This window comes from Cervus canadensis, chromosome 5, assembly GCF_019320065.1.
Source record: "Cervus canadensis isolate Bull #8, Minnesota chromosome 5, ASM1932006v1, whole genome shotgun sequence".
Taxonomy (NCBI): domain Eukaryota; kingdom Metazoa; phylum Chordata; class Mammalia; order Artiodactyla; family Cervidae; genus Cervus; species Cervus canadensis.
Genome location: NC_057390.1, coordinates 31,640,285 through 31,653,205, shown reverse-complemented (window position 1 = coordinate 31,653,205; position 12,921 = coordinate 31,640,285). Strand labels below are relative to the sequence as shown.

The 12,921-nt window shown below is 38.6% G+C and overlaps 1 protein-coding gene across 16 annotated transcripts in view; it reads left to right on the top strand.

Moving 5' to 3' along the window:
* Nucleotides 1–12,921, top strand: part of NRXN1 (neurexin 1) — a 1,158,814-nt gene that overhangs the window by 568,311 nt on the left and 577,582 nt on the right. For all 16 annotated transcript variants that reach the window (XM_043468541.1, XM_043468544.1, XM_043468543.1 and 13 more), the window contains one exon: nucleotides 10,003–10,176. In XM_043468541.1, the coding sequence (XP_043324476.1) occupies nucleotides 10,003–10,176 (174 nt within the window). The remainder of the gene's footprint in view (nucleotides 1–10,002; nucleotides 10,177–12,921) is intronic.

Here is a 12,921-nt window from a genome sequence, read left to right as displayed (position 1 = left end):
TGATTGGAGATTAGCCTGTTCTTCCATCATCAGCTTGTTCCAGCAGGCTGTTGGCTAGTGCATTCAACTGTTAAAGCCCTCCATTCTCCAAGCTTTAAGGGAAAGTTCCCTGCACATCCAGCCCCACTTTTTGATCATTGCTGTTAACTCTCTGCATTTCTCCTTAAGGGTAATTTAAATATTGGAAGAACAAAGTGTTTGGGGACCTGCCTTAAGGAATTTTATACTGGTCCAGTGGAATTTGATGACCTGATTGAGAATATTCCATCCTTTAAGCACAGAAGCAATTCATTCTTTGAAAAAAAAATACAGAAAAGTTCAGGTACCTAAGTAAAAAATAAGAGTTTTATTTGACCCTGAAGCTCATAATATTTTGGAAGCTTTTTGACAATGTCTGTAAAGCTTTTCTGTGTGCTTTGTATCACTTTGTCCTTTCAAGCTCTCCAGAAAACCCTGGTGACTTCCCCCTATATCTAAGTTGAGAGCAGGTGCCATTTTTGACCTGCATTAAACAGGCCATTATGATGGGGAAGAACCTTCCTTTTATACTTACTCTGTACCCTGCTAGATCTTCCCCACCCCCAAAAAAGTGTGCATTCATTTTTAAATAGGAAAAGGAAATTTCTTTGAAATAATAAAAGTTATTTTGAAAAAGAAAGTAAGCTCACATTTATCCAGAGCTCCTCAACATCTCAGGAAAGATACACATTTGGGCAGGTCCTCTTACGGGTCCCCTAGTTATAAGTCTCTGTCAGTCTCTAGTTCAGTCATTTCCAAACTCCTCTTCTACCCATTCTCTTCCTGTCGCTGAGAAGGTTTTTCGTAAAACTAGGAGGCCGTGTGTTGCAGTGGGGAGAGAGGTGACCTGGGACTTAGAGGCTGGGGTGCCAGTGTTACTCTCCTGGGAGTGGTTGCATTGCCTTGGGGAAGTCACTTACCTTTTCAGGAGGGTTGTTTCCTCACCTGTCAGGTGGGGATAGTAACCCCTTCCTGCTTATTGTGAAGATTTGGTATGAGGATCAATTGAGACAAGAGATGGCAAAGCACCGTTCACATGGAGGTCTGTGCACGTCAGGTGTGACAGTATGTGTGAGACAAGGAATTTCTGCAAGGCAGCAGGCAGTCCCAGAGAGCAACAGCCAGGGAGTGGAAAACGAAACCTGAAACTGAGACAGGATTGTTTGCTGCTAAAGGATATCTGCGGTTTCTAAACTGGTTGTCACTCGGATGGGAAAACAGAAAAACAACAGAAGTACCTGAACCCTGTTTTTAACCGAAAGGTAAATTCACTGAGCATGAGACAAAGTTAGCTTGACAAGAACTGATATGCCTGAACTCGCACCCCATCTGCCACCTTGCCACTGACATAGTCTGGTTTAATAATGGATTACTGTACACCCCTCCATAGCAATTTCACTTTATTATTTCCTGTTTAACATGCCCACTGGCTTTTCCTTAGAGTCTGTTGGCCAAACACACAAAGAAATTAAGTTTTTTAATCATACTTTTCAAAAACTTTCCTTTTTGGGGCAATTTTGTATCAAAAATATCAGCTAGAGACAGAAATTTCAGAGTGTCAAAAGCATTGTCTGTCTTGTCCGTAACTATAATGTCAATGTCTTAAAGCCTTACTACAAGGAAACACTAAAGTCTGAACTCCAATTTTCTTGGAGCCCCCCCCACCTATTCATACACAAGTATTACACTGGGTCATAGATGAATGCAAGCGTTCTACTTATTTCTTTGTGAGAGGCAAGTGAAAAGTAGCTGTCATATCTAAAAATCAAATTTGGAAGTCATAAGAATTCTATCCACTTGTTGGAATTTAGATACCTAACATTTATGATTATAGAAGCAAATTGAATTTGTGTTTGTGAGATCAGTCAATGAGCATGCAGGTGGGTTCCACCAGATGATAGGTTATTGCGTGAAGGGTGTACATGGTGAAAGGGAGATTAGAATTGGAAAAGGAAAGGGAAATGGAGGCACAACAGAAGTATTGGCAAAGTCAAGTCATCAACACCGAAGTACTTGGCAGTAATTTGAATGGAAGGTGTGAGAAACAGAATGGAATTGAAATGGTTTTGAAAATAACTTCGATTAAGATCACAGTTGTTCAGTTGTTCAGTTGTGTCTGACTTTGTGATTCCATGGGTTGCAGCACACCAGTCTTCCCTGTCCTTCACTATCTCCTGGAGTTTGCTCAGATTCTTGTTCATTGAGTCGGTGATGCTGTCTAACCATCTTATCCTCTGCTGCCCCGTTCTTTTGTGTTCAGTCTTTCCCAGTGTCAAGGTCTTTTCCAATGAAATGGCTCTTCCCATCAGATACCAAAGTATTGTAGCTTCAGTTTCAGCCTCAGTCCTTCCAATGAATATTCAGGGTTGGTTTCCTTCAGGACTGGGAGACTAGAAATGTGACTTCTATAAACCATGGTAGTCTAGAAGTCATTTCCCAGTAGGGGGCAATAGAAAAGATGATGGTTTATTTTTATTTTTATTTTTTTTTCATTTATTTTTATTAGTTGGAGGCTGATTACTTTACAATATTGTAGTGGTTTTTGTCATACATTGACATGAATCAGCTGTGGATTTACATGTGTTCCCCATCCCGATCCCCCCTCCCACCTCCCTCTCCACCCGATTCCTCTGGGTCTTCCCAGTGCACCAGGCCCGAGCACTTGTCTCATGCATCCAGCCTGGGCTGGTGATCTGTTTCACCATAGATAATATACATGTTTCGATGTTGTTCTCTCGAAACATCCCACCCTCGCCTTCTCCCACAGAGTCCAAAATTCTGTTCTGTACATCTGTGTCTCTTTTCTGTTTTGCATATAGGGTTATCGTTACCATCTTTCTAAATTCCATATATATGCATTAGTATACTGTATTGGTCTTTATCTTTCTGGTTTAATTCACTCTGTATAATGGGCTCCAGTTTCATCCATCTCATTAGGACTGATTCAAATGAATTCTTTTTAACGGCTGAGTAATATTCCATGGTGTATATGTACCACAGCTTCCTTATCCATTCATCTGCTGATGGGCATCTAGGTTGCTTCCATGTCCTGGCTGTTATAAACAGTGCTGCGATGAACATTGGGGTGAACGTGTGGTGGTTTATTTTTAGGCTGAACTTAGAAAGCTGGGATGAGCCTAAAGATTAGGATTTACAGCTATTTCCTACAGAAGTAAAAACAAGTTATTCTAGGATTAAACCTTTTATGCAACAAGGAAGGCTAAGGTATATAAATGTTAAAGGATAACTAAGAAGGCAAGCTGGTGACCACTGAGCATCTCTTCAACAAGGAATTTCTAAAAGCAACTTGATTTCCCATAGAGATGTATAAAAGACATAGATCTAGTGTCTCAGAGCAAAAAACCCACTTGGATTATCAGTTTTGACTTCATAATGATAATTTGTTGTGCCCTCAACTCAGATGTGATTTTGAGTAGTGTTTATTGTTCAATCCAATGTGTGCTTTGTTATTAAAGCTTCCATTTGTCTCCTCTTAAGCTCAAATGTGTTAGAGAAATATTAACAACTTCCCATGCTTTTGCTTTCCATAATTTAACATCATTTATTTAAACAATCACAGGAAATAGTAACATCGGCTTTCTCCCCAGAAAAAGCATGAAGTGAGTGTTTTTTCTTCAGAGACTAGAGATGATTTTTTTCTTCTATCTAACAGGGTACACCTGTTATAAAAATAGTTTTGTGTTTATTTTTTCTCCCCAAGAAAGCCTGTGTTAACTTACATGGTCTAGATATAACCTGCAGATGTTCATGTATGGATATGCAACAAAAGATGAAAATTGAAGAGAGAGATACAAATCAGTGGAGATGGGGGGTGGAAGAAGGTGGAGTTTAATTGTTCCCAAAGGTAAGGAAAGACATCTTTCCTGCAGAATAACTCCAAGAAACTAGCCCAGCCTGGTTGTACTTTTTCTGTTAGCCAATTAGAGCAGGAATTGAGAGGAAAGTTTGCACAGTCTTCAGTTTTGCTGAACAAGGTCAAATCCTCTCAGCAAAGCCTCTAGAAACTCCTCCAGTCTGGCCAGTTGGAGAGTAAGACAGTGTGTGTTTCACCTTTTTCCACCCCATATGCCACTTACAAGAGATTGCGGGAGCCTCCTTAAGTTTCCCTAGAGTTTTAGCTATTCAGATCTACAAAGCAGTTGTCCTTTTTATGTATGCTCTTTTTAATTAAAATGAAACTGAGATGTTTGAGGCACTAAAAAAATGCGTATGAATAAACAGGAAAGCTGAGTCAAAGAACTAATTATACCTTGATACTTACATTCTGCTTTTGGAAGATGCACTCCAAGTCCTTGCTCTAACTGCCTTATGCTCCCTGTTTTAAGAAAAGAGAAAACTTGTTACACCACTTCATTTATCTGCTTCTGGTTGATGGTTCCCAAGCCAGGTCTTCCAGGCCCAGCATCCCTGAGCCCCCGGTTCATATCATCTGATTCCTAAAGGACACCCCTACTCAAATTACACATGTTAAATATTAAATACAATTTCTTCTCTTCTCTCCAAATTATTGCTATTTCACATTCTCTCATCTCCTAGCCTGCGTGTCTTATATTTTTGGACCTCTCATTGCCTTTGGAAAAAAAAATAGTCACAAATTCTATCACGTTACTCAAGGCTTTCCTTTGACTTTTCTTATCCAACGTTATTTACTATGGTCCGTTTGAAAATTCTTTTCTAGTCCATTCTTGCTTTTTGTGTTCTTTCTTGAATGCTGTTTTAATTTTGTCTTCCTGGTATATTTGTGCTGTTCCTCATGTTTGGTGCATGCATTTATATCATCCCAAAGAAAAATTGATGCTTTTGAACTATGGTGTTGGAGAAGACTCTTGAGAGTCCCTTGGACTGCAAGGAGATCCAATCAGTCCATCCTAAAGGAGATCAGTCCTGGGTGTTCATTGGAAGGACTGATGCTGAAGCTGAAACTCCAATACTTTGGCCACCTCATGCAAAGAGTTGACTCATTGGAAAAGACCCTGATGCTGGGAAGGATTGGGGGCAGGAGGAGAAGGGGACAACAGAGGATGAGACGGCTGGATGGCATCACCGACTCAATGGGTATGGGTTTGGGTAGACTCCGGGAGTTGGTGATGGACAGGGAGGCCTGGCGTGCTGCGATTCACGGGGTCGCAAAGAGTCGGACACAACTGAGTGACTGAACTGAACTGACTGAAAGTTAGGTATCCTATATTTTCTTTTGATCTAAACTCTTTCATAATACCCCAGCTTACAATCAATATCCATAAAATCCTTCTATTTCTGATTTTATAAGGCACATTTAGCCTGAACCTTACAACCTGGCCCTTGGTCTTCACAGAATTCTTCTGTCTCAGTCTGTTTACGTCAGATTAAAAGAGATGCATTTAGCAACTGTCCTGTTTATGCTACCAGGTTTAATGCTGCTGGGATTCAAATGGAGTATATCAAAGAATCCTCTCAAGCTGCTTCTTGGATAGTGCAAGGCACACTTCAAGTACACAAATGCCTCTAAACGAAGTCAAGGAAAATAAGACTTGCGTGTTGATATCTTACCACTCTAATTATACTAGAAACAAGGGGAGAACTTAGACTTCGCATTCTTCTGTATCTTTCAGTGCAAGTCAGCATAGAATGAGGTGCACTGTCGATGGGTAATTCTTACCACACACACCAGCACTGCCATACCAGTAGCAGTCATCTGCTGAGTCCACTCTGTGCCCAATGCTTGCATGCATTCTCTGTGATCCTCACAGCCTCACAGGGTAGGCATTATTAACCCATTTCACAGGTGAAAAATCTGACTCTTGAAAAAGTTGTGTAACTTAATGTTCCTACAGTGAGGCAATCAGTAAATGGCAGAACCAGGGTCTGTAGCCAGATATAACTAAAAAGCTTGTGCACAATTTCCTGCTCATAACTCCCCAGCTACTGGGAAACAGATACTTGTGATATCATTTCAGGTCATTCTACAGGTAATATTTTTGAGAGGGGACTGTTACACACACCCCCTACACACATGCATTCCACACTAGTACCAAAGATAAGGGTTTCTTGATATATATCTGGCTTTGTACATGTTCTTTGTATCTTCTTTTGCCCCAGCTTCATCATTTCCTTGTCAGTTCTGTATATGGCCTACTTAAAGAATACTAAGGAAAATCAACCAGTCACTCATAGCTTGAAGAAAGAGTGAGAGCATAGCTTCAAGTCCACAGGAAACTGACTCTTACTAGATGTCCATCCTGGGTATCATTCACACACTGGATCTTTAAAAAAAAACCCAGCTTCCTTTCCATGCACAGGATTTTGCCTTCAAGATCCCATTAGCGCTAATGGGTCATTTTCCTTCCATCACCTTAAGAGTTAAAAGGAGAAGCTGCATCTTTGATGAAGTGCTAATGCTACACAGGGCTCAAGCCACTTAGTTTCCTTTGTTCTCTTCCTATGGAAACCCACCCGGGGACGTAAGACCACTGTCTGCTATATGAAGAGTTTATAAAGACTTGTATTAAGTGGCAGTGCTAAGTGCAGCTTCAGTAATGAAAATGAGAATGAATCCCCTGCTTATAAAGCCAAACTCATCCACCTTGCTTTGTCCGAGGCTTGTATCCTGCATGGCTTGAATCAATATTTTCTGCTCTTTAACAGCACAAGAGAAAGATTACTACTTCTATTCAATAAGCTTTTAAAAGTTATCTGGGAAAGTAAGTGTGCTAATAGGGAAAAAGTAGGACATAGTAGGAAGTGGGGAATGGAAGTAAGTGCGTTTTAGAACTAGCTCTCTCCCTGTGTGCTGCCTTGCCATTCATTCTTTTCTGATTCTTTTCTATGTGACTTCAGTCCATCAGCTGACTGACAGTATTTAGTGCCCACTGTGCTTATAACCCAGTACTAGGCACTGAGGGAGAATTCAAAACAAAGACACAGTCTCTATCCTCAAGGAGGTTATAGTAAGAAAGAGGAGGGACTCCCCTGGCGGTCCAATGGTTAAGACTCCAAGCTTCCAATATCGGGGACGTGGGTTTGATCCTTGGTCGAGGAACCAAGATCTCACATGCCATGTGGTACAGTCAAAAAATAAAATAAATAAATTAAAAAGAAATTGAAAAGAAAGAAGAAAATGGTTATCTTTTATATAGCATCCCATACATAACTTTGAGTGCTAAGTTCTACAGCCCGAAGCAGTGCCAAGAATTCTTCATTCAGCTACCACTGTTCTCTAATACCACATTCAGTCAGGCTAGAGTAGAACTGAAATTTCCTAACAAACTTATTTCGACACATGAATATAGTAAGTAGGTCCTTGCATTTGACATCTGACAGTATAAATCAGTCCACTATCTCAGATGAGCAACAAAGTGCACTTGTCTCTGTTTTTCTAGAGCTCACCTTGGTTTCTGCTTGGAGCTCTGCGTCTTTGATTTAGTGAAAATCTAACCTCAGGAACTTTTCATTCCTTCATTTCCCTGGGATCATATCTAGATTATTTGAAGGTGGAAGACTTCCACTGAACCAATATTCTGGGAATAGAGAGAGACTGCACGGGAGCTAGTCTCAGATAATCTATACTCACAGCGTGGGCACCCACTGACTTGCTACTCACCATCTTTGTTCTTTGTGTGCGTAACCTCCTCCGTGTCAGTCTCACAGTTCAGTCTGACTCTTTGTGACGTCTTAGGACTGAAGCCCACCAGGCTCCTCTGTTGCTGGAATCCTCCAGGTAAGAATACCGGAGTGAGTTGCCATGCCCTCCTCCAGGGGATCTTCCTGACCCAGGCATCAAACCTGGGTCTCCTGCATTGCAAGAGGATTCTTTACTGTCTGCACCAGTGGGGAAGCCCTCCTCAGACCAGCCCTTTTCTGCTCGTCTTTGTGCTACTTTGGGAATTGTTCTGTTGCTTCCATGCCATGTGGGATATGGAAAGCTCTATGAGGCTCACTAAGCTCTCAGCATGTCTAAATCTACCCTGCAGCTCTTTCTTCTCGAAGATTCCACTGCTGCTTCTGGGTTCTCTTGAGGAATTGCACACTGATCATTATTACTTTCCTCAGCCTACTTGAGGTTTTGACATCCACCAGACCTCACATCAGAACACTATGTCCTCTTTTTGGGAATGACTATATTCACACTTCTTCTCTAACTTTCTCTCCTGCTTGCCCACACGAGGGACAGGAAAGCTTTACTCATCTCATGTAATTGCCATTATATTCTATTTCACTCCTTTAAAAGTCTTGAATTTTAAAGATCAAATACATAAAGACAACTTTGTGTCTTTGATTTCTGATCCATGTCCCTTCTCCGAGACAAGTGAAACACAATCACTTGAAATGTGGGAGAAAAGACTAAGAGAAAAGAAATATGGAAGAAAAAATCATGCATTCCTACTTTAGACCAAAAGCATGGCATCCTTTGATATTAGGAATCTTGGTTAATAATCAATAGGTGTTTTCTTCTGTTAAGAAGTAGCAGAAGTAAACATACCCAGTACCTTCAGTACAAATTATGGAGGACCTACAGCATCCTAGTTTAGTATTTAGAGCTCTAGTTAGTGGGTCAGGGACCTAAGTTCTCAGTTTTTATGGCTCAATGACTTTAAACAAGCTCAGTTTACTCATCAGTACAGCCCAGGAATATTCTATGTGTTGCTTTTTACCCTACTTACTAAGATAGCTTATTACTGTTTTGTGGATGGTGACAGGAGACACAGTTTCTGGGTCAGACACCAAGGCTTTTATTACTCATGACTCAACAACCAGAGTGAGCATCAGCCTATAGTTCTCCTCAACCCCAGGTCTCATGATACAATACAAAGGGACCGGGAAAACATTAAGAATGTAGGAGTTTTGTGTTACAGTGGGAGAAGGTATCAGGTGTCATGAGAGTTAAATAAAATGGTTAATGTGGGACAGAAAATTCGAACGACAATGTAAACTCTGAGAAGTAAGTAGCTAAATAGAATATGTTGCCAGGACTTAAAAACATGAGTAATCAAGGAAATTTGTGGTTACCCTCCTTATGTTTTGCATTGATTAAGTGTCTACCAGAGTCAGTTAGTTACATCTACTCAGTGCTATCCAGATATGGTGATAGAAAGGAAATAGAATCAAACTTGGATTACAATCTCACTTTTTAAGTAGTGGTTCATTAAGTTTGGAAGTCTCAAACCTAGAGACATGAAGATGAGAAAGCAAAGCAAAATGTCGCACTAGAAACTGTAATAACATTGGGGAAAAGTTACTGATGCCTTGTTAAATGATCCCAGAACAGCTTAACGAATGCAAAGTGGTATACCTTTACCTAAAAATAAATAAATAAATAAATAAATACTTGAAAAGGGGTGGAATATTCCGGTATATACAGTCTACTATGGGATTGAGTTGGTGAATAAGATAGGTACAAGCAAGGATAATAGATTTAAGCATAATAGGAAAGGCAATTTTAGACATTAGACATTTAGAATTTGTTGAGCTTCTAGTTAACAGAAAAGTCTAGAATTCTCTAAGATTTGATAATAATAGCACCTTCTAACATTTACTACATATTTTTATTCTGCTACTCTCCATTATTTTATCTCATTTAATCCTCACACACTTTATAGGATGCACTTTATTGTTCCCATTTAAGAAATGAGCTTATTAACTGTCAGAGAAATTTTTTAGAAAGTGCTTAATGCCATGGAGTTGGTAAATAATGACTTGGATTTTGATTCAGGGGCCTCTTCGTGGCCCATGTTCATTCCATTTGGCCACACTGTATTGAACGCACTTAGTTTTCTGTGGAACTAGCTTCTAGAAATTTCTTCTACTGCGAATGTATCAAACACTTCTACTGTTTTGTGCCTTTAATAAAATATCTAGTTATAAATTTTATTAATTTTGAAAATTAAGTTAATGAAAACTAAACCTTGCTATTTATTTCTCCTGTCCTACTGTTGGTTAAAGTCAATGACAAGTTACTTTTGTGACCCAAATTTTGTCTTCCCACAGGTGACTTGTATATAGGAGGAGTGGCCAAAGAAACATACAAATCGTTGCCAAAGCTCGTCCATGCCAAGGAGGGCTTTCAAGGCTGCCTGGCATCGGTTGATCTAAATGGGCGGCTTCCAGACCTCATCTCAGATGCTCTTTTCTGCAATGGACAGATTGAGAGAGGATGTGAAGGTATTAGATCTTCGTTATCACACTCAAAATAATTCTAATTCCACCTATAAATGAGAACAGATCTCTCTGGCCAGCAAAATTTTCATTTCTGACATTTGGCCAAATCCCTACTTAAGGCTTAAAAAATCCTTATTCATCCCATACATCTTCAATTTTCTGGACAGTTTGCAAACCTACACTAATGCTCAATAAATTTAAAACAGGAGCTATATCTATGGATCTTGATTTTTTTCTGCTTCTTTGCATTCCATAGTTCATCTCATTAGCGTGCTAATCAGCTCTGCAGTGCTTGCTTTATAGCATTCAATAGATACTCCATTTGAACCAGAAAAACATTTATTCCAGCAAATGTTAATCAACTTGAGACTGTTTTTTTTTTAATCTACATTCAATACGACCCAACAAGAAAATAACATTCAGACATTCATTCTCAAATCACTATATGATTTGTGTTTACATGATAGCACAAGTGTCTCCCATATATTATGAGTTTGTTTTAGCAAAAATTGGTTTCTTCTATTCCCCAAGGCTAATATTCCATACTTCAGAAATGTGCTCAAGTACCTTTCTGTTCTTTTGTGTTCTCTATCAGACTAAGATCTGTAGGAGTACTTTTTGATTGCCGCTTTCATTTTAGATAATTTTCACTTCAACACCTCAGATTGTTTGAGCCATTTATCCCTCCATAAATGCAATTTAATCGCATTATCCTGAATTTTGTAGCTCTGAATGTGTTGCTGCTTCTCCTTTAATGTTGAATACAGTTTGGGCCATTTTGAAAATTTTAGATTCATAATGAAATTTCACATGGGAGAAATGAAGACATGTGAATTCCTGTCCCCCAGGAGCTTACGAATCATTTCTTCTCAGCCAAAATAATGCTATTAGGTTTAGCAACTACCTAAGTACATATAAATTTTTTATTTGAAAATACATTTTTTTCCCCTCTCTGCAGCATATATTTTCCTGAAAAGTCAGGTGAAATTCAAACTGTGTTTTAATCATGCCAGAAAATAGATTATTTAATTGAAATCTTTGATGAATTATTTTTTAATGTTCTGCCATGTTTCTTTATTTCATATTTTGGTATAACACACTTTTGTAAAACAAAAAGAAACTATGTGTTTTGTTCTTTCATTAATTTAACAAAGGAAGTAAAATTGTTAAGTGAATAAATTCTCTCTAGTGGATGAATACAGAAATGTGAGACATAACTTTGATCCTTGGAGGTGATCTAATAAGTGAGGATATATGTATTTTTTTAAAGTTACTTACAAACTCTTCTGAAAATATTTTTCAAAAATAGGCCTTTCTACAAGTTGCTTGATGATTTCTCACCTATAAAGAGATGGTGGGAGCAGACAGACAGAGACACATTCGCAGCTAAACACTCACAAGATAGAAAAACAGATACACACACATGACCTCCCACCACTGGCGCATAATGCGAGTGGGTGAGTGGGAGGGAAAACTAATGAGAAACGTACTGAGAAAGTGTATTTACAGAATAAAATTTGGTGTTATTTTCCATCATAATCCAATGAGCAAATTGGTTAATATGATTGATTGGAATCCTCTTGAGTAATTGTAGACTATGGTTTGAATATCTGAAATCATTTGGTAGATTATAGCAGTTTCCTTCCTTACTTTATCTAGTTTGCTTTAATATCTGAACTTTAATAATCCTCACCCTCTCTTACCCCCTTTTCCTTTATTTTAAAAATGTTGACATGTTCCTGCCTTCCTGCCTTAATACTTCCCTATTTTTTTTGCTCCAACATCAAGATTAACAGTTTTTAATTTATGGTTATTTCTGTTCTCTGTGGTCCCTAGGAATAATCTCAGATGTGCCTGTCATAGGTGTAATTGAAATACACATATTTTTCATGATCAATTTCTAGATATTTCATGAATTATTTCTCTAAAGATGATTGTCTTATAGGGTTTTGAGTTCAAATTGCATCAGAATGACTAAACCCCCGTTTTAATATTAACAGAAATAGTATAAATTTGACATCACTTAATAATATCTTCCCGTGATTTTCTACCATGTCCACCCAACAAGACCCACACATCTCTAAGCTTCTTTCATGTGAGAAGCCATTGGTTTTCTCACAATAATCACTTGCTGCCTTTCTCTCTAACTTATTTCAGTGAGTAATAGTTGATTTTATTTACATGACACAATGTTAGCTTGCAGATGGAGCTTACATGGTGCTTTTCTCTTTACATTAATGTTTCTCAACCTGAGCAAGTGTTAAAATCACCTGGAGAATTGTTAAAACCCATGTCACTTGACAATACCCTCAAAGTTTTTGGTTTGGTAGATCTAGGATGAGACTCTAGAATTTATGTTTCTAGCAAGTTCCTAACTTATGCTGATGCTTTTGGCCTTAAAACAAACTCTGAAAATTACTGCCTGGAAAGGCATTGACCTGCTTAGATAAGAGAAAATAGAGACTGGCAATGCACCAATAATCAGACTCAATTAAGCTCAATACTGAGTCAAGATAACTTCTGTACATGAAGTCAGTGAAACAGCTCTTAGACACTTGCATTGACTCATAACACTCAACTCTTTAACTGCATTTATAAGCTCCAGAAATGCTTCATTATTAAAGCTACCATTGATCAAGCACTGATAACAATAAGTTTATATATTTATGCAGTTTCATTTAATTCTCAAGACTCTAACAGCTAGGTATTATTGGATTATTTTAGAGGAGTAAATTGAACCTTGAGGCA